General features: G+C 45.1%; 2 protein-coding genes across 4 annotated transcripts in view; one reads left to right on the top strand and one right to left on the bottom strand.

Moving 5' to 3' along the window:
- Positions 1–1,632, bottom strand: part of LOC141501386 (uncharacterized) — a 34,750-nt gene extending 33,118 nt beyond the window's left edge. For both annotated transcript variants that reach the window (XM_074205286.1, XM_074205287.1), the window contains exon 1: positions 1,515–1,632. The gene's annotated coding sequence lies outside the window, so the exon portion shown is untranslated. The remainder of the gene's footprint in view (positions 1–1,514) is intronic.
- Positions 1,633–2,072: 440 nt separating this feature from the next.
- On the top strand, positions 2,073–19,398 carry RAB39B (RAB39B, member RAS oncogene family). Of its 2 annotated transcripts, XM_074205282.1 has the most exons (3): positions 2,073–2,302; positions 4,667–4,807; positions 18,516–19,398. In XM_074205282.1, the coding sequence occupies exons 1-3, from the start codon at positions 2,088–2,090 to the stop codon at positions 18,940–18,942; spliced, it is 783 nt and encodes a 260-aa protein (XP_074061383.1). In that variant the 5' UTR covers positions 2,073–2,087; the 3' UTR covers positions 18,943–19,398. The 2 variants fall into 2 exon arrangements, with proteins under 2 accessions (XP_074061383.1, XP_074061384.1); XM_074205283.1 differs by lacking the exon at positions 4,667–4,807.
- Positions 19,399–27,533: the final 8,135 nt, after the last annotated feature.

Raw genomic sequence — 27,533 nt, 5'->3', positions numbered from 1 at the left:
TGATATTAGTGGACTTGGCCAACTGGTGTTTGGTGCAAAGAGGTCCAACCACCAAGATGGGAGTTCAGCTCTCTTCTGATTTCAGGGAGGAAAGCATGTGTAGACACAATAGTTGTCTAATATTCCTCTTGGAGGCAGGGGAGAAAAGAAGCCCAGTATAGGCTTTTTCTGCCTCTCCTGACGTTGGAGAATAGAAGGTGGTGAGGTAGATCAGTAGTTGGAGCCAAGGAGGAAGAGTGGTACAGGCATGGCAGCCACCCAGAGGATGAAAGTGGTGTGTCTTGTTTGGGAAAGAGACAGGAGGCCAGGTGTGATAGTGTCATGCTACATCCTTGCTTCTGGAATAAGATCGAAAACACCAGGAGGGTGATGTTCTGATTTCAAGTGTATGGAATTTCAGTGAGGCATGGTTGGGTGAAATCAGCATCCCCACTCTTTCCTTGAGTGTCATGACCGTATGGTGGCTGGAAATGTTGGGGTGACTAGAGATGGTCTTGGATGCAGGGGGGAGATTATGGTGTTTTTTTAGCTAAGGTCGCGGTCAGGTCTCAGTGTGAGGCAATGCCCTTTCAATGATTGAGGCTAGGTAAGAAATGGGGCTAAAACCCCCAAACTATCTAGTTTGCCTTTATTAAAAGAATCCAAATGGGAGGGGCAAGCTCTCAGGGTTTCTGAAAAGGGAAGAGGGGGCTGGGTGATGGTGGGATTTGAATGACAAACAAAGCATTTGGGGTTTGATTCTAGAGGCAATGGGGAGCCAGTGGAGTTTATTGAGTCGTGTCATGAGTGGAGCTAGGTTTTAGGCATTTGGGGTTAGGATGCAGTGCAAAGAGCTTTGAAAGATTGGATTTACATTCTGCCTTTGCCAGTCATCACCGAGGTCACTTGGTCAAGTAACTTGTCTCTAAGTCTGCATTTCTTCCCCTAAAGCATAACTGTGAGGGAACCTAGGAAGTCCTGGTTTGGGGGATGACTTGCATGTGATCCTGTTTCTTTGAAATGGATGCCGTCTTTTGTCACGTCCTCGGTCTTGTCCCTCTAGGGCTGTGTCTGGCTGCGTCTCTTTCCCTTTGTCCCTGCTTTCTCGGTCTCTTCTCCTTGCTGGGTCTGGCTGGTGCAGGTGAGGGCGGGTAAGGTGCTGGCACCGTCAGGAGCACCAAAGGCCCTGGCAGAACTCTAAGCCCTGAGCCGGGGGGTGGGGGTCTGCAGAGATGGGCAGATGCAGTTGTGGACAGAAGAGGGCCCAGTCTATGGGGGGGGGCAGGGTGAGGCCCAGCTCCGCACTTCTAGTTTTACAACGTGATCTCACCCCAGAGTGGGTGCAAAGGGGGCTTGATGGGGAGGGAGCGCAGCATGTCGAGCAGCAGGGGCAGGCAGGGGCGGGGCCGGCCGCGTCTTAGGGCCACTCGCCAGCTCCCCCCGGGGTACGAGTGCGCCAGGCGCCGGAGCGGTCCGCGTTGGCACGGGCAGGGGGTCCGGCGCGATGTCCGGGATTTTGGCGCCGAGGATCTTACCAGAAGGAGCTAATTCTGCGACGTGAGTTTGTGGCGCTAGGGGGGCTCGGAGATCCCTTCCTGTCATGCCCTCCTGCTGCACGGCCCAGGGGCTCCCCGGAGAGAGTCTGGGGGCCGCCGCCCCCGGCCCCTAGAGCGCCGGCTCGCTCCCACAAGCCTCTGGGCCGTGGGCGGGCGCGCACGGCCGCGTGGTGGCGCGCGCGCTGCGTCCCGCCGCCGTCCGCGCCCCGAGCCCCGAGCCCCGAGCCCCGAGCGTGCCGGGCCCCGCGCGGCCTGCCCGCCGGGGCGGTGCTGGGAGGGGCCTCGGGAGCGCGGCCGCCGCCGCCGCCGCCGCCGCCGCCGAGGAGGCCGAGCCGGGCAGCGGGCCGCGGCCCAGCGCCCGGGCCCCGGCGGCGTAGCCCCGCCCCGCCCCGCCCCCCCGCCGCCGCACGGCCGCCGCCTCCGGAACCCGAGCGCGAGCCGCCGCCGCCGCACGGCCGCCGCCTCCGAGAGCGCGTCCGGGGTCGGCCGCGGGCCGCCGCCAGGCTGGCGCTGCTCCGGGCCGGGGGCCGACGGCGCAGCGCGGCCGGCGGCATGGAGGCCATCTGGCTCTACCAGTTCCGCCTGATCGTCATCGGCGACTCGACGGTGGGCAAGTCGTGCCTCATCCGCCGCTTCACCGAGGGCCGCTTCGCGCAGGCCTCCGACCCCACGGTCGGGGTGGACTTCTTCTCCCGCCTGGTGGAGATCGAGCCCGGCAAGCGCATCAAGCTGCAGATCTGGGACACCGCGGGCCAGGAGAGGTTCAGGTGGGGCCTGGCCGCCGCGCGGGGCAGGGGGGGGGGGCGCTGCAGAGACCCGGGGGGGGGGGCGGGGCGGGGCGGGCTGCGGCCTGCCGCGGGCGGGGGGGGGGGGGGGGGAGCCCCTCCTGCGGTCAGGCCCCTTCCAGGAGCAGGTGAAGGCCCAGCATGCACCTGCAGTGGAGAGTGAAAGGAGGGGTGGGGGGGTGGGGGCCAGGGCCTAGGGAGCCGGGCAGGGGCCCTCCACACACACACACACACACACACACACACACACACACACACAGACACACACACACACACACACAGACACACACACACACACACACACACACACACAGACACACACACATACACACACACACACAGACACACACACACAGACACACACACACATACACAGACACACACACAGACACGTACACAGACACACACACACAGACACACACACACACAGACACACACACACATACACACACACAGACACACACACACACACACACAGACACACACACGTACACAGACACACACACAGACACACACACACGTACACACACACACAGACACACACACATACACAGACACACACACACATACACAGACACACACACAGAGACACACACACACAGACACACACACAGACACACACACACACATACACAGACACACACACACACATATACATAGACACACACACACATATACACAGACACACACACACACACCCCTGACCGGGAACGGGCCCAGCCCTCACGGTCTCTGTGACCTTGGCCCCTGCCTCGCTGGAAAAGCAGGAGACGCGGAGTCCCCGGGGCTCGGCCCCTCGCCACTTGCCGCTCTCGGCTAACCCTCTGCTTACCAGGCGCAAAAAGCAAGACCCACAGAGGGAGAAGGCTCAGCAGGCAAAAGGCCAAGAACCTGAACTGCCTGCCGGGCTGGCTTTTTGCAAAGAAGCCACTCTCCAAACAGAACCGTTTCATAGGGCTTTGTATCTCCATCGAGAACCCAAGCCCCCATTTGACAAAAGAGGCAACTGAGGCGGGGAGAGGAATTCTGTATAGGCCCCAGCCTAGATAAGAGCGGCCATAGACAGGATCTGAACTCAGACCGCCGGGGCTCTCCCATGGCCCACCACCTCCTAGTTGCCTGACAAGGCCTTCAGGGTAGCATAAGGAGAGCCACACCCACTTGAAACAGCAGCATCTCAGTCAAAATGAAGACCATGCTGCTTTACAACTGGGTATAAACGTTCCCTGGGGATATTTCAATGGTCAAAAGACAGCTTGGCTCAATAGAGAGGGGCCCCTGGCTCTGTGACCCTGGCCAAAGCACTGTATTTCTCCAGGACCCGAGCCACTCTAAAACCATAGCTGAAAGAGCAATTGATGCACAGGGATGGAGGGGGGTTCTGCACTGGAAGTTCCTCCACATGGCCACAATCACAGGTTCACATTTGTGAAAATGTTAATGTCACCACTGAAGCCCCTTTAAAAACTCAAGATCAGTAAGAGTAAGTATTAATTAGGCCTGATAGCATTTCTAAACCATACAGAATCCACTCATGCAAGTTAGAGGACTTTGCCCAGAGCCACCTGGCTCCATATGCTTCTTTTAGCCTCCATTCTTTGACTCAAAGACTCCCAAGCTCTCCTGGCTTCTTGACTCTGCATATGCACATACAGAAAGAAAAGAAAAATTCCTGGTTCCTCACCCCTTATTCAGTACCTCCCATTTTGTAGGAGCATCAAGTAGTTGACATCCTCTTGCACTTCAAACCAAGATAGACCCAGTGACTGCTCGAGGGCTCCTGGTGCCTCCCTCACAGACACCCTTTTCCTAGGGACATGGATCAAAACAGTCACATTTTGCTTTAACTGTCACTTCTGGAGACCCTGGGGCCTAGCACTGGAAGGCATTGCAGCCAAGCCTCCCATTTTACTTGAGCACACTGGGACCTAGAATGGGAACCTCTTGGAAGCAGCCCTGGATGCCGAAGCATTCATTAGGAAGCTCATAATGTCACCAACTTTGCTGAAACCAAATCAATCCCTCCCTCCCCTCCTCAAGCTTCAGGTTCTACTGGTACCTCACTGAGGAAACACTACTTAGAGGTGCAAAGCTGATGGGAATTTGAGAAAAGGGAGGAATCACAAAAGACCTCTCTCCCCAAAAGGGGATAGGCACCAGCCAAAACAAAGCCTTGAAGGCTCTTAGCAACACAGGGAGACACTGACCACCAGCCATTACAAGGTTAGAGGTCAGGATCCTCATTGTAAAGTGACTCCTGAGTCCAGTCAAGAAAAAAAAAAGTTTGCCTGAAGGCCCATGGGGAGCAAAGCCCTGATTTAAACCCAAACTTTCTTACTCCCCTAGGCAGCCACCTTCCAAGACTCAGTTCAAATCCTCTCCCCAAAAATCTGAAATGATTCTTGCTGTGAGGGTCCCAACAGCCACACCCTCTACAAGGGACCTGTACTGTGTATGTATGGACATGGAGCAGCTCAATGGCTCAGGGTGAGAACACTGTCCTTGAAGGCAACAGGATGGGAGCTCAAATCCAGCCTCAGACATTTGACACTATGTGACCCTGGGAAAGTCTCTTCATCCTGATTGCCTCACATGCAGGGCCATCTCCACTTGTCCAGATACTTTCTTTTTTTTTTTTTTTGCAAGGCAAATGGGGTTAAGTGACTTGTCCAAGGCCACACAGCTAGGTAATTATTAAGTGTCTGAGGCAGGACTTGAACTCAAATACTCCTGACTGCAGGGCCAGTGCCCTATCCACTGTACCACCTAGCCACCCCCACTTGTCCTGATTCTTATCTGGCCACTGGGTCCAGATGAGTCTGCAAGAGAAAGGGAGGCTGAAAACTTAGCACAGCCCCCCTCACTCCAATCCAACTCACATGCTTGTAATAGCCTCACCTCCCTGATGTCATGGGCTTTAAGAACAAAGGACACATATGTGTGTGTTTCTGCACAAGTATGTGTGTGTATACTGTGAATTCCCTTTGGACCCTTCCTTTTCTTTATCTGCAGCCCCTTTTCTGGGAGCCCCTACTTGTTAGCAGCAACCTAGTGCCTGCTACATGGAGGACTCAATGGTCACTTTTGGAGCTTCCCAGATCAGGCAGCCACCTCCCCAGCATTCATACTCTGGGGTGAGGGAAGAGGGATTTGGGGTTTGGGATTTGCCTTATGGCTAAACACACACAAGAGTGAGGTTCTCTCAGATTTAGAAAGCTTAGTCAAGATACAGACTGTCCTTGAACCCCACCTGCTACTACTACTCTCCAAAGTTGAGAGATGTTTCCTCTTCAGTCCTAGCCCAAACTGAAAAGTTCTGGCCTGGGAATGGCCCCTTCCCAAACAGGATCAGAAAAATCCTGCCTAGGAATCCCCCCTGATGTCAGCATATTGAGGTTACAAAGTACTCCATGGGATAAAATTGAAGTGACATCATGTGTAGAAAGGGCTTGGCAAACCTTAACAGGTCACAGAAATGCTATTTATTAATGGATTCTCTTAAAAATAAGAACGGCTAACATATATTATCTGCCAGACACTTCACAGATATTCTCTCACTTGATCTTGACACCATCCCTGGGAGGTAGGGGGCTATTATTAACCCCATTAGTCCCACAGCCACTGTGCTTTGAACTCACTTTCTTCCTCTCTCCTTTGGAGGATTGGGATTTGACTTGTGTGGTTGAAAACTTTGTCACATCCCAGCCAATCTCTGGGAATGCTCCTGGGAGCAAAAATGGCTGCTTTCATGCCTTTGATGAGGTCCCAGGAGACAGAGGCCTCAGCTTGGCTCTGCCCAGGTATTCCTAGGGGAAGCAGAGGGAAAGTGGAAAGACATAGATTGAGGTTTGAAACCAGGAAAGACCTGCCTAGCTCCAAGAGTTCCCCACAAGAGGAATGTGTTACCTCCTTTTACTCCCATCCTCCAAATGTAATATTATAAGAACTAAATGAGACAATACTTATAAAGCACCTAGGACAGAATAGACCTTCTATAAAATGTTATGGTTGTCATCGTTCTCAACCTCCTTCTCCCCATCATCATCCTCCTCATCCTTGTCATTGTGCCATGCAATCTGTCCATGCCACTTCCAAGAAGATAGTGGGGGCTGGCTCCATAACAAGAAAATCAGGATTCACAAATGTAGCTGAAAGTAAAAACAACTTTACTCCAGCAGGTCTAAGTTGGGAGATCACTTCAAAGGGAAAGTCACTATGCATCCCCATGTTATTAAGACTGCTGAGTGGTCATCCAGTTTTTCTGGATTACAGATCTGTGTGCCGACGATTCTCTGAAGAAGGGTCTCCCCACATTCCTAGGAAAGGCAAAGACTATATGGAATCTGGCCCAGACTTAAGTCTGAGATTTTCTGAGTTGTTCTGGGATAGAATGTCTCAAACTGGGTCTCAGGACCTCTTTACCTTTAAAAATCATGGAGGGTCCCTCAGAGATTTGTTGATGTGCTAGATCTATCCATATTAAAACTGTATTTGAAATTAAAATCTTAGTATAAGCACGAAAATTAGTTTTGCTCTGAGAACTCTGATAAAGGTTCTGAATGCCCCCCACCCAGTCCCCAGACCACACTTTCAGAACCACCATCCATAGTGTACATCATTGAGAAGTTAGATAACCAATAACTTGCTAGAAATAGTAGCTACGTAAAGGAATTTTCAACATAGAGCTTATAAGATTCATCATGCGTGGAGTCTACTTGGGTTTAAGTTTCTTTTCCTCTTCGTGGCCCATTCCACCTTGTTGGCCAATGGACTAATGATACCTTACTGTGTGAGAAGCATCGACTATTTAGCCTATAGCCTACCATGCTCCTCTGAGTATAGATACAGAAGCTCCTGATGGCCTTTGGGTCTGTCACATCTCAATGCTGACTCATATGGAGCTTCCAGGGCACTAAGACTAAAAATCTTTTGTCTAAACTGCTAGGCAAGCAACCCCCATCTTGTACCGGTGATGATTTTTTATTTTTCCCTATTAAAATTTCTCTTAGTAAATTCGTTTAAACTTCTCACCTGTCAGGAAGTTTTTGATCCTGACAGTCATTCGACGATGACACCATAGTCTTCCTCTCGGCACTGTCCTTTGCCAGTTTGATATGCATGTTCATTCTGCTTTTGCTGCTGCCAAACTGACATCAAACTATTAACAACTAATTCCTCTCTGGGTCTGTCCAGTTGCAAATCTGAATTGTAGTTCAGTTCACATCTCTTCATCACGTTCATGATACTAGCCACCAGTGAACTAAGCAAATGAATATTGAAATGTCAGCTAGCTAGTATCTATAGCACTCTCCTGATCACTCATCTGAAAAGGAAACCAAGGTATTCTGGTAGGACTTTATGATGAAACTGGTTCTTTGTACCTACCAGTTCCTTAGAAAGATGCTCGTTAATGATCCCTTCAATAATATGCTCTGGAATTTTGCCAGTTTGCAAACTTTGGTTTCCACTCTTTTTTTTCTTCAAATTGGGTCAGCATTTGTCTTTTTCTGGTGCTGTGGCACCTCTTCCATTCTGTATCAGTGTCTTTTGTTTTTAGATCACAGACCTACCCAGATGTAACTTCACCCCCCCCCCCCCGACAAAACCCTCCTTTGTAACACTGAAACCAGTTAAGCAAAGCCAACCAATAAAGCCTGCATCTTGACAGTGATTCTAACAACATTCTGCCAAGAGAATGGAGGCATGCTTCCTTATCTGGTCTGCAGGAATAAGATTGCCCACTTGCAATGACACTGGCTTCTTTTTGGTGTTCTTTTTGTTTACATTATTGCCTCGGGTTCTGCTTACTCCCCGTGCTTCTCTGAACTCCCCACAATCACCATTTCTTAGTGAACAGTAATATGTCGATCTACTAGAGATTCACAAAATTTTCAGCTTGGAAGGAAGCTCCCTAGCCAATCCGTACCTCAGCAAGGAACTGCTCCAAAGACAGCTAATGATTGGTTCTTTGACCCCTGCTTGAAATCCACCTTTCATAGGGATGAATGGGGAGCCACCAAATTTCCAGGACACTGGAGAGCTCTGGATGTTAGGAAGCTCCCCCCCCCCCCCCATCCCCTGTCATGGCTACAATGACCTCTTTCTATGCTTTGCTCCTGGTTCGACCTCCTGGGGCCAAAAAGAACACAGCTAATCCTTCCTCCTTCAAATATTTGAAAATGCTCAAATGTCTTTCTTGAGTCTTCAGACTCAACATGCCCAGTTTCCAAGCTTGATCCTCAAGTTCCTTGGCCATCCCGGTTGCCCTCCACTGGCCACTCCAATTCATCCTGTTCATGAACCTGAACATAAGACTCCATACCTAGTACCACCAGTACAGAGCAAAGAGGGTCTATTGCTTCCAGATCCAGAAAAGTTCTGCCTCAGTGTTTGGAGGTTGTCACATTCCATAGTGAATTTGCCAGTTCCCCTTCAGACCAGCTACCTTCTAACCAGGTCTCTCTCCTGTGTGTTGATTTTTGAATTACGGATAAAATTGTCAGTGACTCAACGAACCAGAACTACAAACCATCACAATCCAAATACCCCAAATTTAGGAACCAATGAGGGTTTCTTGAGTTGACCAGTAAGGGAACCCCCACCTACCCACAAAGGCAGACTCCCCAAAGAAGCACAAGGTTAAAGCTTATTTATATCTCAATTTAGGTCAAAGGTGATTTGGGTCTGGGGTACTTCGGGAGTCCACACATGGCTGAAACCACCAAACAACATCAGCCTCAGGATTTGACAGGACCGTTGTGGGGTAGGAGAATAGGGGCTGCCTTATCTCTTGATTATACAGGGCCCGTGGCTGGTTACCTAGCTCATCCTCCCACCCTAATAGATAATACTGTTCACGATATTTCAGAAGGAAGGAAGGAAGGTCTTGGGACAGCAGTACCAATGGGGTCAGGGACAAGATAGAGGAAATGCAAAACAAATGGAGCTGCTTTAACTCTCTCAGCCATCCCCAGTTCTGAAGTGCAAGGAATGACATATATCCTTGCTGAATTTAATTTGATTAGATTGAGCCCAATGCCAGAGCCTGTCAAGATCCTGATTCTATCATCCAGGGTACTAGCTATCTCTCCCAGCTTTGTGTCACCAGCAAATTTGATAAGTGCCTCATTTAGGCTTCTAGCCACATACTTGATAAGAATGTGAAGTGGCCCTGAGTCCGGTCCAGATCTCTGGGGTCCTCTCTGCTGGAGATGACCTTAAACTGTTAAGAAGGACTTTTTAGTTCTACCATTTAACCAGTCCATTTAATTATATTATTATTCAGTTCCATCTCTCCTCCCTTTTCCACAAGAATAGTATGCATGGGGGCAGCTAGGTGACACAGTAGATAGAGCACCAGCCTGGAGTCAGGAGGACCTGAGTTCAAATCTGGTCTCAAACACTTAATAATTACCTAGCTGTGTGGCCTTGGGCAAGCCACTTAACCCCATTTGCCTTGCAAAAAGAAAAAAACCTTAAAAAATTTTTAAAAAAGAATAGTATGCATGACTTTATTAAAGACTGCTAAAATCTAGTAAACTATCTCCACATCTCCTTCATCAAGTAGTCAAAAGGAAATGAAACCATTCAGATGTGTCCTGTTCTTGTGCCATGACGGTTGTTTATTAGCACTGTTTTTTTTTTTTTTTTGCCAAGTGTCCAAGAACCTACTCTTTAATGGTCTGCTTTCCCAGGAAATGAAATCAAGTTCATTGGCCTGTAATTAGCAGGCTTTTCTTCCCTTTTCTTGGTAGATGGAGACATTTGCTTTTCTTCAGTTCTGTAATGTCTTTCTTGCTCTCCAGTATCTTTCAGATGTTACTGAAAGTGGGGTGGAGAATTGGAAGGCAACCATGGTTAATGAGAAACAGATAGACTATAATAGCAGTTCCATTGCTTGGTTGCTTTACTGACTTAAAGGATAGAATTCTCTTTAGGGGAAGTCAAGGAGTTCCCAGTTTCCCCTCATTGGAGCAAAGAGAGAGAGGGAGAGCTAGAGAGATCTCCAGTAAGTGCTTAAGTAATCGGTTTCCCAGCACTACTCTATATAGTTTCTGCCCAAGATTTCTGTCTTGCTTCCCAAATGCATCCATTTTCTATTTCTGTACAGGTTGTCTGTACTATATCCTTATGAAAAAAATCACTCTCTGTTTCTTCATTGATATTTTTATTCATTTATTTTTATTATGAACTTAAATAACAAAAAAGGATATAACTCCACACATTGCTTTCAAAGCTGTTCTGCTCGTCTTTTCTTCCTTTGGAATTCCTTTTGTTTTCTTCTGTATATTTAGAAAAAAAATGTTTCAATGACCCCTTCCCTTTTTTGCTAAGCCCTCTCTTCCCCCAACCCTTAGTTAAAAACCAAAAGGGACAGGGGAAACCCTTCTAACAAAAAAGCATAATCAAAGCAAACCTATCATCCACCCTAGAGAGAACTGATGATACCAGAACATAGACTGCAACACATTTTTTTTTCTCTTTCTTTTACTTTATTTCTCAAGGTTTTATATTTTTATGGGGGAGGGGGTATTATGTTTACTCTTAGACAAGAATATTTTAGTAATGTATAAATAAAATCATATTAACCAAAAAACAATCCCCAAACCTATCCAGTAGTTACATCAAAAAACATGTCTCTTTGTGCACCTTGAGTCCATCCCCTATCAGGAGATAGATAATTTCATCAGAGGTCCTTCAGAGCGATAATTGGTCCTTCCATTGATCAGAGTTCTCAAGTCTATGAAAGTTTTTTGCTTTACAGTATTGTTATTGAAAGTTTATTCTGGTTCTGCCCACTTCCCTCTGTCTCCCATGCTTCCTAGAATTCTCCACAATAAGTTCTTTTGCCATTTTTTCCAATGCAATCCTGTTCCATTGCCTTCATAAACCCTAATTTGCTCAGTCATTTCTCATTAGGGAAGCACCCCCCCACCGCCCCTGATTCCAGTTCTTTATCTCCTCTTTGACAACAGGAAGTTTGATTTGCTTATGACTTATCTTCCCTCTTAAGTTTGCTTCTTCCTATCCCCATTTGATATGGGAGGAAACCAAGGAAAGACCAAACTGACGATTAGTCCATCAAAAGGCACATTAGGATATGTTGACTTGTGGCATTCAATTGCCAGCTGTCCTGTGCTTACCCAGAGATGAAGCACCATGGTACTTCACTGATTTGGGGGAAAGTAAAACTACATTAAGGCCAAGAGACTCCCACAGCAGCCAAACCATCCCCAATTGTCCTGCTTCCTATCAAGCAGGCTATAAGGTAGAACCAGAGGTAAAGGCAAGAGAAAAGGATGCATTGTATAGCATACCCCTCATTATCATAAACATAATTGTGCAACCCATGCCACCAATCACTTGGTTGATCAATGTGGTCCTTTTGATACTGAAGGACCAGTAGTAGTATTTTCCCATTGAGTTGCATGTATTTTTAACTCCACCTCTGTGTCATTCAATGCTATTTGTCCATTTCAAATAAGTGTGAGGTCTAGTTGAGGCCCACTACCTTAGTCCTTTCTTGTTTCTATACTTCTCCCAAACTCCAATTATGAGAAAATAGCAAGTTCCACCACCTTCTTCCTCCTCCTTTCTATTAGGGCATTCCTCCTTTTATCCTCTCTTCTCTTCTCCCTCTTCAAACCTAGATAAAAAAAAAAAAAACAATCCACCCCTAGGTCCTTAGGGCTTTGTTTTGGTTTTTTTAAAATACCCTTTTAAATACCCTTCAATACCCTTTGAAAGCATTCAGATTCTAAAGGAGTTTGTTTTCCCTTCCCCAACCACGAAATGTTAACACTACATCATCAGCCAGCTTCTTCTACTTGGCCAAACAAATTTCCCTTATTAAGTATCTTTGAGACATTTTTGTTGGTATTTCATAGTTCCTGTTCAGCTCTGCTTTTTTTTGGCTCAAAAATGCCTGCAAGTTCTCTCTTTCATTAAAGGTTTATTTCTGCCCTGTAGATTATATTCGATTTTTCAGGGAATATTAATCCTGGTTGTAAGCCCTTTATCTTTTACTTTTGGGGAGATTGTATGCCAAGATCTCTGTGGTGGCACTGCCTTTGCTAGTAGCTTCCCTCTTTATTGCTTAGGAGCTGGCTTCTAGCTGACCTTTGGGTGTAATTCTGGGGTAAAAAAAGTTCCCATCATTTATCATTGGATTTCTGGATCCTTATTCAGTCAGGCGAAAATTTCGGTTTTTTGCTGCAGTATGTGGAGGAAACTGGGTGGTTTGCCTCCATTCAGGCAACCATCTTGGCCAGAAGTCTTCCATAAAGGTTTATTGAATTAATGCACATTGAGCTTTGCCCAAATGTTCTCTGTTTCTCCCTTCGAGTTTCTATATTTCTTCACATGTACATAGCTTCTCAATATATAATCCTCTATTATGTTCAGCAATATGGTCATTCAAGAGACATCTGAAGGACTCGAGATGAAAAGTGCTTTCCATCTCCAGACAACTAATGGTGCCTGAGTACAGATCAATGTATACTTTTCTTTAACTTTCTTTTTCTTGCAGTTCTTTTTTTTGGTCTATTCTTTTCTATTACAATATGACTAATAAGGAAATGTCTTTTGCCTGACTATGCATGTATAGCCTATATCAAATTACTTGCCTCCTCAAAACTCAAAATTTTTTAAATGACTGTTAAAAATTATTTTACATATAATTGGGGGAAAAACAAAATATTCAATCAAGAATTTTAAAAATCTATACACATTACCTATCGTATTTCTTTTGAATAAGATGGACCCATCTAGCACTATTGTGGGTTTCAATCCTACCAAGTCTCAGTGACACTTATGTCAAAGTAACCTTTTGTTTTATTAGGATCACCAATTTCCCTTCTTGTTCTCAAACTTTGGACAGTTGAGGACATGGATTTTGTTTTTCTTGTATTTTGGCTCTTAAGAACTTCTGGGTTTCTCATCTGCTCTTCTCTCATTGTAGCTACTCTTTGTCACATCTAGCTTGGAGGATAGGTAGCTTTTACCCTCATGTTTCTTTGTTTAAAGAATTTCTTTTTTTTTTTTACTTTTGGATTTATTTATTGATTTTGAGTTTTACAATTTTTCCCCTAATCTTGTTTCCTAACCCCCAACCCCCAAAGAAGGCAATTTGCCAGTCTTTAGGTTGCTTCCATGGTATACATTGATCCAAATTGAGTGTGATGAAAAAGAAATCAGATCCTTAAGGAAGAAACAAAGTATAACAGATAGCAAGATCAGACAAGATATCAGTTTTTTTTTCTAAATTAAAGGTAATCATCTTTGGTCTTTGTTCAAACTCCACAATTCTTTCTCTGGCTACAGATTGTCCCTGATTGTTGCAGCTGATGCAATGAGCAAGTCCATCAGGGTTGATCATCACCCTCATGTTGCTGTTAGGGTGTACAGTGTTTTTCTGGTTCTGCTCATCTCACTCAGCATCAGTTCATGCAAATCCCTCCAGGCTTCCCTGAATTCCCATCCCACCTGGTTTCTAATAGAACAATAGTGTTCCATGATATACATATACCAATTTTTATTAAGCCATTCCCCAATTGATGGCCATTCATAAAGAATTTCTTGATTAGATTTGCAAGACATCCAACAAATTCATTTTCCTCATTGTCCCTTAGGTAAATTCCTATCCTAGCCAGCAGTCTTTTGTCTTTATATCTTTAGCTGTGGTCAAGAAATCCAAATCCTATTATGACACCACCACCTTATCCACCTGTTCCATACCCAAATCAGTTCTTCACTTCTTCTCTCATTCTTTCCCAAACTTCCCACAGAAGTTGGAAGTAGAATTTGATGGGTATGAGGTGAAGCATAGAAGTTTTTAATTGGCATTTCTCTGTGATTTAAAGCATAGGACAAACCTCATCCTCATCTTTATATGCTTATTAATAATTTGCAGGAGGTTTTGGGAAACCTGTTTATATATTTTGACTACTGAAATAATAACTTTCATCTAAACTAAAAAAGATAAGGGAAAGAGAAAACTGCCACTGCATATTTTTATCAATTCTGAACATAGATGCTACATTTTTATCAGTGATATTTAATAATAATGTTTGTCCTTCATTTTCAAAGAAGACCACCACATCAGGGAAGTGAAAGCATTTATGCACATGGAGTGGATTTGAGTGATGGGGGCGGTGCAGAGTCATCAGCCTCACTTTCTCCTCCAGAGCCATCTGGGTCCAGTAGCCAGATATGAATCAGGACAATGGAAGATAGCTCTGGATGTGAGACAGTCAGGTTGAAGTGGCTTGCTCAAGGTCACACAGCCAGCAAGTGTCTGAAGTCGAATTTGAACTCTTGTCCTCCTGAATCCAAGGCCACTTAGCTGCCCTTATCAGTGATATTTATTGCAAAAAATGTTTCCCCGGTTTCTTTTATTCTAGCTGTCTTAGAATTTGGTCATTCAAATTGTCTATTGTAATTTTCTCTATCTCCTCTTTACTTAAGGCTTTTCTACTTAGTCACAGTTTTGAAAGGCGTCCATTCTTCTCTAATTTTTTTAGGTTGCCTACCCATTTGGAACTTCTTTGGAACAGTGTAAGATACTGGCCTTCAGCCTAATTTCTGCCAAAACTGCCTTCCATTTTTTCCAGAAGTTCTTGTCAAATAGGAAGTCCTGGAGCAGCTAGGTGGCACAGTGGATTGAGCACCGACCCTGGAGACAGGAGGAACCGAGTTCAAATATAGTCACAGTCACTCTATAATTGCCCAGCAGTGTGACCTTGGGCAAGTCACCTAACCCCATTGCCTTGCAAAGGAAAAAAAAACAAATAGGGAGTCCTTATCCTAGTGAATGTTCTTGACTTGTTCAAACATTGGGTTTCTATTTTCAGATGCTTCTGAGTCCATTCCACTTCTCTACTCCTCTTCATTGTAGTAAGCAAGCAACGATGTTTGCTACTTTATAGTATGATCATCTTACATGGCATATAATAGAGAAAAATCTCTCAGCCCTGTGGCATCATTGAACCTTGGTCAGTTACAAGAAGATTTACATGTAACTAGAGACTTAAGAAAAGTGATATAAATTATAAGCTACTCAGATTTTGCTGAATCCACATCCCACAGGCTAGAAGGTTGGTAACTCTCTACTTTCAGGCATTCTAACCATGCTAGATCAAAAGGAACTTTTATTATAGTAGCAAACCAAATAACAGTCAACAACAGTTACAAAAATGATTGACAGTAATGATTGTGTACCCTCCAAAGTCACATGCTAAATGACCCTTGTCCTTCAGCATGGACAAGACCTTTCTCTGGCAACTGGATGGCACAGTGGATAGAGCACCAACCCTGGAGTCAGGAGGACCAGAGTACAAATGTGACCTCAGACACTTAGTACTTACTTAGCTGTGTGACCCTGGGCAAGTCACTTCACCCCCATTGCCTTGCAATACCAAACAAACAAACAAAAAAAGACCCTTTCTCTTCCTGGCTGTCCAGTGAAGTGGTAGAGCGTCTCTTCAGAAGGGGAAGTAGTTCAAAAGAAAGACTTCAGATGACAGAGTGCTTCTTACTTTCACAGCCTATAAACTGTGAGTTGAAGAGTTTGTATTGGATAATATCAAAGATCTTGCCTAGCTCTGTCATTTAAGCAAAGCATATCACATTTTGAGGCAGTCAAGTGGTGTGGTGGCTGAGATACTGGCCCTGGAGTTAGGAAAACTCTTCCTGACTTCAAATCCAACCTTAGACACTAGTTGTGTGATTCTCTTAGCTCCCTCATCTGTAAAATGAGCTACAGAAAGAAATGGCAAATCACTCCAGTGTCCTTGCTGGAAAAAACTCAAATGGGGATATGAAAGGTTGGACATAAACAAACTATCACATTTTAATTTTTCTATTCATTCCAGCAAGTCAGTGGACTTACTAGATACTATATCTGACATGGAACATACTTTATCCGATTTAGAAATGATTCCCAAATTAGCCACCACTAATTTCCATGCAAGATGTAATCATTTTCCTTTTTGGTGATGTGGGGATGTATGTTCCCCATGCCTAGCAGTTCTCAACTCTTTTCTTAAAGAAAATAGCTGTGTTAGCCAGTCACGGGATTTCCATGTAGGCCACAAACCTTTGTCCTCTTTTGGTTTCTACTTCTTGATTATTTACCCCCCTCCTTGAGACCCACCTTTGCATTGATTTAACTCTGAAGGTGATCTAGAGCTGGTCATCAAATTCCTCCACCTTAATGCATCATTTCGAGGTAGTGTACCAGAGGAGGTTGTTGCCTAAACTGCAGTCCTCTTCAAGTCATCCTGTTTGCCAAAGTGCTTCAAGATGAGCTAGTGTCCCAGGCAAGGATTTCTCTGGTTGCTTTTGGATGCATACTGAAGATAAATCTACCAATTTCCCCATGAGCCCTCCCTCTAGTTCTTGGCAGCTTTCTTTTTGTATTCTGGTTTCCTTTATAGCAAAAATCGTGCTCTGACTCAGTTTCTCTGCTAGCCTGTTCAGCTTCTTGGTCATGGGACAAGGATCTCACACTTGTCCTTGTTTCTCCACAGTCAAATGTAAGTTCCTCAGAGGCAAGGGTGGTTTCATTTTTGTGTTATTATTTATTCCCAGAGCTTGACTCCTAGTGGGTATTTAGTGGATGGGATAGAATTCCAAGAGGTAAATTACAGTTTCTGGCCAATCTGAAGATGGTGAATCTTAGCCTCCTTGGCTGTTCCAACAAAAACAAAGGCAGATGGACAGCCCTGCCTGGAGGGCCTTTTCTTGGACTTTTTTGGTTGCACTGATTGCCTTGGCTTCATCTCCTAGTGAGTTGAGGCTTCTGGTGACCATAATTTCCACACTTTGCTCAACTGGGCTGGAGAAGGCAGGCCAGGCTCACTCTGGGACCGGGACTGAGAGAACCAACCTGAACCTAGGGTTTGCCAGCTTAGATTTGAAAAGCCAAGGGTGGCCTCCAGGCCATGATGATGCTCAACTATCGGATTTTTATGGAGAATTTAGGAGACAGCTTGACCAAGGCCTCAATTTTATCTATATTTATTACAAAAATAGATTCAGATAAAAAGAAAAAGAACCCCAAAACCCATTTACTGCAAATATATCTGATAGAAATCATGCCCCAATGTATCATCCATCATCAGGATAATAGGATTGGCAAATTGGAAGATTCCATCCCCTTAACCATATCATCCATTAGGAATCCTCACTCTGCTGGCAGACCTCCATGTATAGAGTGTTGTCCCTCTTCAAGAGGTGGGAGGCTCCCCCTCTATACATGGAGGTCTGCCGGCAGAGACCCTCACAAGGTATGGTAGAGTGAGGATTCCTAATGGATGATAAAATTGAGACCCAGTAAGAATAGATCATAGATTTATTGAGGATCAGAATGTCTGTCAGCTCCTTGAGGGCAGAGACTGTCTCCCTGCTGTCTTTGTATTCCCATCAATCAACCTGGTGCCTGGCACATAATTGCTGTTCATTTATTTTTCAGTTGTGTCTTTCTGTGACCTCACTTGAAATTTTCTTGTCAGAGATACTGGAGCGATGCCATGTTCCTCTCTAGTTCGTTTTATAGATGAGGAATTTGAGGCAAACGGGGTCGAGTGACTTGCCAAAGGTCACTCAGGACGTGTCTGTAGTTAGATGTGAACTTGGGATGATAAATCTTCCTGCTCTCAGATTCAAGCATTCTAGCTCCTGCAGCGCCACCTAGCTGCCCCTGGTGCCATATAAATGTTTGCTGATTGAGTCTTGTCATGGCATCACCTCCCTGATGTCATGATCTTTGAGGGATCCAAAACTGGAAGGGACCTTGGAAGTTATCTAGTCTGAGCCCTTCAGTTTTAAAACTGAGACCTAACTGTCCCTCCCCACTCCCACCCACCCCCACCCCGAGTGAGGTCCCAGTCTCAAACAAGACCAGAACCCAGATTCTTTAAGTTGAAATCCAATGTTCTTCCCATGGTGCCACACATTATAGGTTGTTAGGTCTGTCTCAAGGTTGGGGGATGGACAATATGAAATTCCAAGGAACCTTCCTGGTGCTGAATCTGGGAATCAATGAATTTTGTGATGCCCACTTTAAAATATTTATCTTGGAAGCCAATAGATATGCCATGTGTGTGTGTGTGTGTGTGTGTGTTCTATTGATTCCAAATTGAATAAGGTCCATGAGCTCTTTGATGTCATTTTTTTCTTCCTTCATGTTTTTTAGGTCTATCACCAAAGCCTACTACAGGAACTCAGTAGGTGGCCTTCTCTTATTTGACATCACCAATCGCAGGTCCTTCCAGAATGTTCACGAATGGTTAGAAGAGACCAAAGTCCATGTCCAGCCCTACCAGATTGTGTTTGTTTTGGTGGGTCATAAGTGTGACCTGGACACCCAACGGCAAGTGACCCGACACGAGGCAGAGAAAGTTGCTGCAGGGTATGGTATGAAGTACATTGAGACATCAGCCCGAGATGCCATTAATGTGGAGAAAGCCTTCACAGACCTGACTAGAGAAATCTATGAGCTGGTCAAAAAGGGGGAGATTACCATCCAGGAAGGCTGGGAAGGGGTTAAGAGCGGCTTTGTGCCAAATGTCGTTCACTCCTCAGAAGAGGTTGTCAAATCAGATAGGAGATGCCTATGTTAGCCAACCCTAGTAAGCCAGGCACAATTTTTATTAATAAAACATACTGTACTAACTGAACAGAAATTTAATGGAGAGTTGTAGCATACTAGTATGCTCACCAGCAGGTGAGAGTAACTTTAGCCACAGATGAGAATGATGTCACATCCCCAATAACCCTATTTCCAAATGGGAAATCCAGACCTTGTCAGAAAGGTGCAATGGTAGCTTTTTGTGTCAAGGGTCCATGGGAGCTGGATCAGAAAGGAAACTAAAAACAACAAAACCCAACTCCCTCCTAAGCCCTGAATTTCCATATTCCAAGGGAATTATAGGCAAAGTGTCTGAGCTCGAGAATCACTATCTCTCCTCTGTTTTGCTGCCTCTGCCCAGCCCTGGCACTTCAGAGTAGCTGCTTCTCCAGTGATGACCTTTCCATCCCCCAAATTGTATAATTTTAATAGGCATGATGCCATGGGTTCCGGGGGTGGGGGGGTGGGGGGTGGGGGGGAGGATAAAAGTCTATCCCTGGGATGTCATTTATGTGAGATGGAAATAGCCTCCACCAATTCTGATGAACAATTATGCTTGGGGCCAGCAGGAGTCAAAGGCAGCTCTTGAACCCAGGGCTTTCTAAGATGAAACAGCTCTTCATTCACTTATACCACAATGCCTCTCAAAATGTGAGTGGGTTGCCATTGCTGATCTAACAGGTGGAAGAGAAAAATTCACATCCTAGTGTTTCTAAAGCTCATCTGTGTGAGGAGCCCTGGCAGTAAACTTTGGCTTCTTTCATCTGATCCTTCCCTTTTCAAAAATGAACCAGTCAAGAGTCTTCAGCATCAAGTTGAGGAGTCATCTGTTGAGGGTTTGGAAAATGCACCCATGTATCCAGAGGCTTCCATGAAACAGGGGAGCCTGGGTAAGCTGGGGAGATGCCAAGGGCTAGCTGAGTTCCTCTGCTACCAGAAAACCATTCCGAATGTCTCGAGCATCACTTGGGGAGCACTCTGGGCCAATTTCCTCTAAATCATTCACATCCATTGTGGAACTCCCAACAAGAAGTTTTGTGTCAAATCGAGCTAGATGCATTAACTTGTTGGGAACACGGAATGACAGCCATTCGATTGGGAACCAGAAGAACAAAATAGAAGGAAGGACCTTTGGGGGACTATCTAGTGTGGCTGCAATGTGCGCCTCTTTCAATGAGAACAAGCGTTGAGGGGGGCAGACAGGCCTCGAGCTGTAGGTCAATGGGATATTTATTCACTGAGTTCTTGAATTTTGTGTGTGTGTGTGTGTGTGTGTGTGGTGCGCGTGTCCGAGGCTGTGTCAGGCACAGGAAGGAAAGCTCCCAGGCAAGTAGGGAGGGAAGAAGACAAACTTTCCCACATTAACAGATGGCCAAATAGACCCCTTAGCAAAGGACACACCCATGTAGCCAGGCCAGTCACTTCTCTACTTTGGAGTAGCTAGGTAGGTCCTTGATCAGAAAAAAGGGAACAAACCCACTAAGCTAAAAACAGCTAGGGGCACCCAGTGCTTCACTGTCAGCTCCAGTCTACTCACCTGGAAAATGACCATAGTAACAGCCTTTCCCCTCAATAGATCAGATAGTATTTGGAAAGTGCTTTGAGCTGTTATTATTTCTTCCCCACCCCACCTACCCCCCAACCTAAAGATCAAGGGGGTAATTTTTTTTTAAATTGGGAAATCTAACAGCACAGGTGGGGGCTTTCCAGAAAATGCCAACTGTGTTGGTTTCCCCACTGTAACGCAAACTGGAATCTTCCTAGTGTTTGGCATTTTTTTCCAGTGTCCTGGATATGAGGAAGAGATAAGTGAGTGAGAGGTCTGGAAAGCTAAGTTCCACCTGTAGCCAGCAACCCCCGTCCTTTCTCATCTTATTTAGCATCCTAACCTGGCAACTTTACAGGGATAGAAACTTCTTAGTCTTGGATCTGGAGAAACTCCATGATTAAGCAACTGGTGACTGGCAGATGAGATTCCAATCCAGATCCCCAGCATATCACACCCTGACTGTCACTGAGGTAGAGGAGGGTCCTTAGAGACCATTCAGGCCAAATATCTGGAAAGTAGCAGGGAAATAGCATGATATTTCTTTTTTTAAAATATTCAGCAGCTTAGAATACCTACCCAGGGAATTGAATTCTTTTTAAAAGATAAAAACACTTATTAAATATTCAATGATTACATTCTTTTTGTTCATACTAAACCTAAATTGTAAATTAACTCAACTTTTCAAATGAGTCACAACTTTTTGAAAGAGGCATGGTGTAGGACTGGTCCCACACAATGCGTAGCAACATCTTGTGCTCTCCAGGTGGTTTATTGGGCTGCTGACTCTAGGCTTTTGAACTGGTTTCTCTGTAAAGAAAAGTTCTTGGTCTTCAAAATTGGCTTTATTTTTACTATAAAAGCATGATGTTTTGCTCTTGTTATTTCTAATATAATTATGATTCCTTTTCACAAGAACTTCCATCCCCGAATGAATATGACCAAGAGAGACTGAGTTTGGCCATTGACAATAAGAAATAATTGTTTAGCTTGCTAAGATACAATGGACAACATCCTAAGAGAATCCACATTTGAAGTGAATTAGGAAGAATTAGGAATTATTAGGAAGAATTAGGAATGATGTGAAAACTAGTTGCTAGTAACCTTGACAGATTCTTGATAGCATTTTTGAACATGAAGCAGAGGAGAGAATAATTACTACAAACCAATATGGAATTGTCAAAAAGTCCTATTAGGCAAACCCTCTTTACTTGTTTTTGACAGGGTTATTATTGGAGCTATCAGGGAAACAGTCCTAAGGTGCAAAGTCCGAACTCTGCGAGATTTTGGACAAGTCACTTAAACTCTCTGGTTTCTGTTTTCTCATTTGTAAAATGAAATTCTCCTACATGACTCCTAATGTCCCCTTTCCAAATCTGCTCCCTGAAAGTGGCCTGCCGAATCCTTGTGAACAGGTTGAAGGGAGCTGTCCACTGGCAAGCCACAAGGCTCTGGGCCTCTTGGGGGGGGGGGGGGCTTGGGTTTTTTTCAACCCAGTTACTTGCACAAAGGCAATTTGCAGCCAGAGGGGACCACTAATACCTTGGACAACAGAATCTGAATCCAAAAACATCTGCTAGGTCAAATCTAAGAAGATTAAGTCGAATGAGAATAAATGAAGGCCTGCACTTGGATTAAAAAATCAACAATGCAGTTGTCCAATGTGGAGTGATATGGTGGTGGAATAGCAAATGTTCAAGGGAGAAAACTTGTAAACTGAGTCATTCCAGAGCTTAAGCAGAAGATAGGAGGGAGAACGACTGCTGTCTGCAAATATTGAAGGCCCCCCCCCATAAAGCAGAAACTTGGGCCTGGAGCCCAGACTTGAGATGGAAAGGTAGAAAATAGAAGGCAGCGGAGGCCTGGTTGTTATCTTTGAGCTTCCCCAAGGGACTCAGGGATGTTCCTTGCCTTTTTCTCTTATCACTTTATCCACTTTTTGTCCCTCTGGGAGCTAGGTATCTTCAGGAATTGAAGTGCTCTCTCCCTCCTTCCCCCCTCCCCCCAGCCTTTGGAGAAGCTGGTCTCCTATAGTTCAACACTGACCTTCTTACCCCCAAGTAGAATTCACTCCTCTTATCTGGATAGGGAAGATGGGTATCTGTCATCATCTCGACTCTTCTATTACCTCCAAGGCAAAAGTAGAAGCAGAAAAACTCCAATTGCCTCCATCAAGTCCTGATCAGTCTTCTGCTAGAAGCCCCTGTCCTGTCCGGTCCTTTCCCTTGAAAGGAAATCTTTGTTACTCTTCTAATGCCAATAGTATTAACTGCATTATTGAGGATAGAGTAACAAGTTTTCTGATTCTATGAAGGGTTGGGCTGAATGACCTATGAGGTCCCTTTCAGCTCCAAGCCTATGATGAAAGAGGCCCATAGACATGAGGAATAACAGGGAAGCTGAGAGCAATGGGCCTCAAGTCATCTCTCTGCAGTGAAGGTGGAGGTAGTGAGTCAGAGACCACAGAATCACTTGATTTTATTTTCTGGGCTCAGTTCCTCTGTAAAATGAAGGTGTGGCAGGAGAGTGAAGTGAAGAGAGATGGGTTTGAGGGTCCTTCCAACTCTCAGTCTTTGACCCTGTGTTCCCGTGACAGAACATTACCAGCCCTTCTTATGGAAGTTGGGAGAGGATGATAATAATCACAAAACATTCCAGTTCTTGGTTCCATTTTCTAAGGACCTAGCCTTAAAGAAACCTGTCCTTTGAAGCAAGGAAGAGAGTATCACCAAAACAGAATGGCTCCCTTACCTGCCAGAAGGGAATAGCTAATGTTAGTATTCTAAGACTATTTCCTGCAAACTAGGGAGAAAAAGCACACTTGTTGAAATCTCTTGAAACATTCAGGAATTTTCCCCAAGGCACCCTGGAATCATAGCTGTCCAGTTGGAAAAGACTTCAGGGGTGTGGTCATCCAACCCCTTCATTTTATAAAGGAACCAGGACCCAGAGAGATCACCCAGCATGAGGGCCTACCTCTAACCCAGTCCTTTCCCTATCATTCTTCTCTCCAATAAGGGGGTTGGACTAGATAATCTCTGGACTTTGTTCCCCTTCTGCAGATGAGAAAGTTGAGGGCCAGTGATGTCCAAGATCACCCAGTTAGTGATTGTCTGTTTTTTGTTAATAGAAAGGAGCATGACACCACTACATTTATTCTGAAATTTCTATGTGATTATGGGCATGTCATCAATTCCCAAAGGCATCAGAGAAATGCCTGTGGAAGGGCCAGCTACCGAGCACTACTCGGTACAGCAGAATTTGGATCTGGGGCCAAGGTTCTGACTCCTGTCTCTGCTACTTTGTCAAACTTTTGTGGCCTCAGTTTCCCCCTCAGTAATATGAGAGGCTTGGACTAAGTGGGCCCCAAGGTCCCTTACAATCCTCAGATTTTGTCCTGGTGTACAGCTTTGGAACTGGCAGACAGGGCTCAGCCTGAGCTAGAACCCTCACCTCCCAACAAAGGCACAAGCAGCCAATGTGCTTTCCTTGGAGTCCCAGGTCAGGTGGCACCTCCATCAGGAAGGAACTCCTTCCCCTGGAAGAAGTCTTTCCTTTGTCTCCTCATTCCCACCTGAAGTGTGTCAGGCTACATGAGGAGAATTTTCTAGGGCATCTAGCACATTCAAAAATGTCTTGTCCTCTCTGGACTTCCAGGTCCTTTGGAATAGTCATTTGTCACTGCTATACCCAGTGCCTAACCCTGGCACTCACAAGTGGGTACTTAACATGGTGAATTGAATTGTATTTGAGGCACTCCTTAGCTTGAGAGAATGAAGTGTTTTGGTTGAAGAAACCAGTGGCAAGGCTTTATTATCAAAGTCAATGACAACTGGGCCAGGCCAAGACTTTAACTCAAATGGGAAAGCCAGATTATCTAGTGGAGAATTTGAGTTTGACACTTCTGAAAAGGGCAGAGGTAAAACTTCTCCAGAGTTTTTGTTAGAGTAATCCATTCTATGTCCACTTTCCCGTCTGCTGGCATTTTCCAGGCAGGTTTGGACTGGAAGTATTCCGACAATTTAAAATCCAGCAGGTACCTGGAAAATTGATTTGCTAACTCTAGAGAGAAACTTTTGGTGTTCAAAGCATATATTTCAGTGCTATGACAAACTGGACACTAAGCCAAGAATGAATAACTGTGGGTAAAGGGCTTCCAAGGACTTAGCTTTACAAGCTCACTCACTAGACACAACAGGGTGAATGCAAGAAAAAACCAGAAACTAACTTTTGTGGTTCCCACAGATCACGTTCAAAACTGCATGGTGGAGCCTAGATCTGTGGTCTGAATTTCAAACAATCCCCAATCAAATACTACTATATACTTTCCCTTGCCTTCTGTTATGCACTGTAATGAAATGTGAAAAAAACAATGCTGTATTTTGTTGTCTGTGAATCCAAACCTGCTTGTATTTATTAAAATGGTCAATAATGTGATTGTGAGATTCGACATGTGAAAAACAAACAAATCCAGCAACAAAGAACCCTATTTCTTTTTCCTTGGTCATAGTTCTGTGTTAATGGCTATTCAGCACCATGCCTAAGAATTCAATATAAAGAAGACCAATAAAAACACCATGCATTGTTTATAACAGAATTCAATGTCATCTAAGTTTTAAAGGTGGGGGTGATTTTTCTTCTGCTTATGTTTTCCACATTTAAAAGCAATCCTCTTTGGTAAGACTCAGAAGGGATCTCAGAGTTCTGCTTTTTAGAGATGGCATCTGGGCGATGGCCTGGAGAGCATTGCTGACAGAAGAGGCCGAGTCCTGGATTTAGGACCTCGAGGCCTGCCCCAGCTGCTCACTTCCCTTTTGGCCTGGGCCCTGAAAAGAAAGAAAGCCAACTTGCTGATTTTGAAGGTCCTTTCTAGTACAAATCCCTCTGTCAGATATTCTCTGCTTAAACACTCAAAAGCCAGGCTCATTTTCTTATCAGAGTATCCCTGTCTACACACTAGAAAAGTCTTCCTTAAGTTGATCTGAAGTCTGCCTTCCTGTAGCTTGCACATCTCTGACCTGATTCTGCCATCAGAAGCAACAGAGGGATTCGAAAGCCTGTGGTTTCCACCAAGTTCCCTCCTTAGAACCAGCTCTCCCTGCTCCTGGTGAAGTCTCTGCAGACACTGAGCAGAGCTTAGGCTCTTTCCGACTTCTCCCCACTTATCCTGGTCCTGTTTTCTGCATACCAGCAGAATAAAGAGAAATTCCCCTTCCCCCAAGAAACCTTTAAATATGTGACAATAAGGCTCTCCTTGGAGTTTTCTTTTCTCCAGGCTAAATAGAACTCCTTCCCCCATTCCTTAGATCACCCAGACATCACTCCTTATATGGCACACCCCAAGAACACAGGACCAAACTCTGCTTCTTCTGGGGCATCTTTTTTGCTCAGTGGTCTTCTCAAAGCAGAATGTCCAGAACAACATTCAGTGCTGGGGAAGGGATACATCTAGAGCAGATGATAGAGGGACCAGGAAGCTCCTGGAATGTGGACACTGAACTTATTTGAATGAAACCCAGGACTTTAGTATCAGCTTACCTAGCCTAGCAGCAAGCTTTTACCAAGTCCTGCTTTAAGGTTCTGAGTAGAACTAAGGGTGTTCAGGGCCACCCCTTCAAGGAATTTTCATTCTAAGGGGACAAACAACACACACACACACACACACACACACACGCACACGCACACGCACACGCACAGCCATTAAATGAATGCAAAGAGGCCAGGAAAGGCCTCATGAAGGAAGGATCATTTAATCTGAGCCCTAAAAGAAACCATGGATTCCAAGAGACAGAGGTGAGGTGGGAGGGCACTCCAAACACAAGAACACAAAGAGGCTAGGACTGTAAAAAGACTGGAAAGCCAAATGGAGGGTCTTCTATTTGATCTTGGGAGTAATAGAGTACTAGAGAGCCACTGGACTTTGAGGAGGGGTGGAAGGGTGACACAATTGGACACATGCCTCAAAAAAAATCACTTTGGGCAGGGAATTCTGGGAAGATGGTCGAGTAGATCCGAAAACTCCCAAGTTTTCCAGATTTCCTCCACTAACAAATCAAAAAAACCCAACACTTCAGAGTGAAAGTATAACACAACAAAAACAAACAAAAGTTGCAGCAGAACAGTGTTCCTTCTGGGACAACTGAAGAAGATCTGAGGAAAAATGCTGGAACCAAGGTTCCCCCAGCTAATAAGTGAAATGCAACCATCTCCAGGCTGAAATACCAAGAGGTAAATCTGAGTGGCAGGCAGCCAGGTTGAGATGTAGTCTCCACCTCAGCCATAGGAATTTTCACCTTCTGGACAGGGTGGGATGCCAGACATCTGGGGAGGAGGGGGGGAGAATCTCTGTTAAGGGTCACCAAGTCCACCTGTGCAGGTGAGATGTGTCCCTGGCAGGAGGGTACCAGCACATGCCTGGTGAGAGCACACAATGGCACAGGGTGGACACTTACAGAAGAACTGAGCTCTTGGTCTTGGTCCCAGGCCAGAGGGGAGGACTGAAGGTTAGAGTCACTGGAGGGTACTCAGGGAGTAAGGTCAGGGGCAGCTAGGTGGTGCAGTAGACAGAGTACTGACCCTGGGGTCAGGACCTGAGTTCAAATCTGCCCTCTGACACCCAATAATTACCTAGCTGTGTGGCCTTGGGCAAGTCACTCAACCCTATTGACTTAAATAATTAAAATTAAATTTTTTTTTTAAAAAGAGTAAGGTCAGGGGGCAGCTAGGTGGCACAGTGGATAGAGCACCAACCCTGAAGTCGAGTACCTGAGTTCAAATGTGGCCTCAGACACTTAATAATGACCTAGCTGTGTGGCCTTAGGCAAGTCACTTAACCCCATTGCCTTGCAAAAAAAAAATCCATTAAGGTCACATAGAGGCAATGTTATTTTCCTATTGATGATTTTTTTTTCCTTTTGGTAAAAAAAAAAATGGTAGAAACCTAATTACTGTTTAATGTTATATTGTAGTAAAAGTTTAAAAATAACCATTGAATGTTTGCTTTTGATGTATCCCATTGTGAACTGAGCACTTTGGGG

This window comes from Macrotis lagotis, chromosome X (assembly GCF_037893015.1).
Source record: "Macrotis lagotis isolate mMagLag1 chromosome X, bilby.v1.9.chrom.fasta, whole genome shotgun sequence".
NCBI classification, from domain to species: Eukaryota; Metazoa; Chordata; class Mammalia; order Peramelemorphia; family Peramelidae; genus Macrotis; species Macrotis lagotis.
This window is presented reverse-complemented; position numbering and strand designations above follow the sequence as displayed.

Bases quoted from the DNA above. Each gene is read 5' to 3' on its own strand.
- RAB39B (XM_074205282.1), top strand. From the start codon at position 2,088: ATGGAGGCCATCTGGCTCTACCAGTTCCGCCTGATCGTCATCGGCGAC. The intron at 2,303-4,666 runs GTGGGGCCTGGC...TTACTCCCCTAG, and splicing joins GCGGGCCAGGAGAGGTTCAG to GCAGCCACCTTCCAAGACTC. The intron at 4,808-18,515 runs GTGAGAACACTG...CATGTTTTTTAG, and splicing joins GAGCAGCTCAATGGCTCAGG to GTCTATCACCAAAGCCTACT.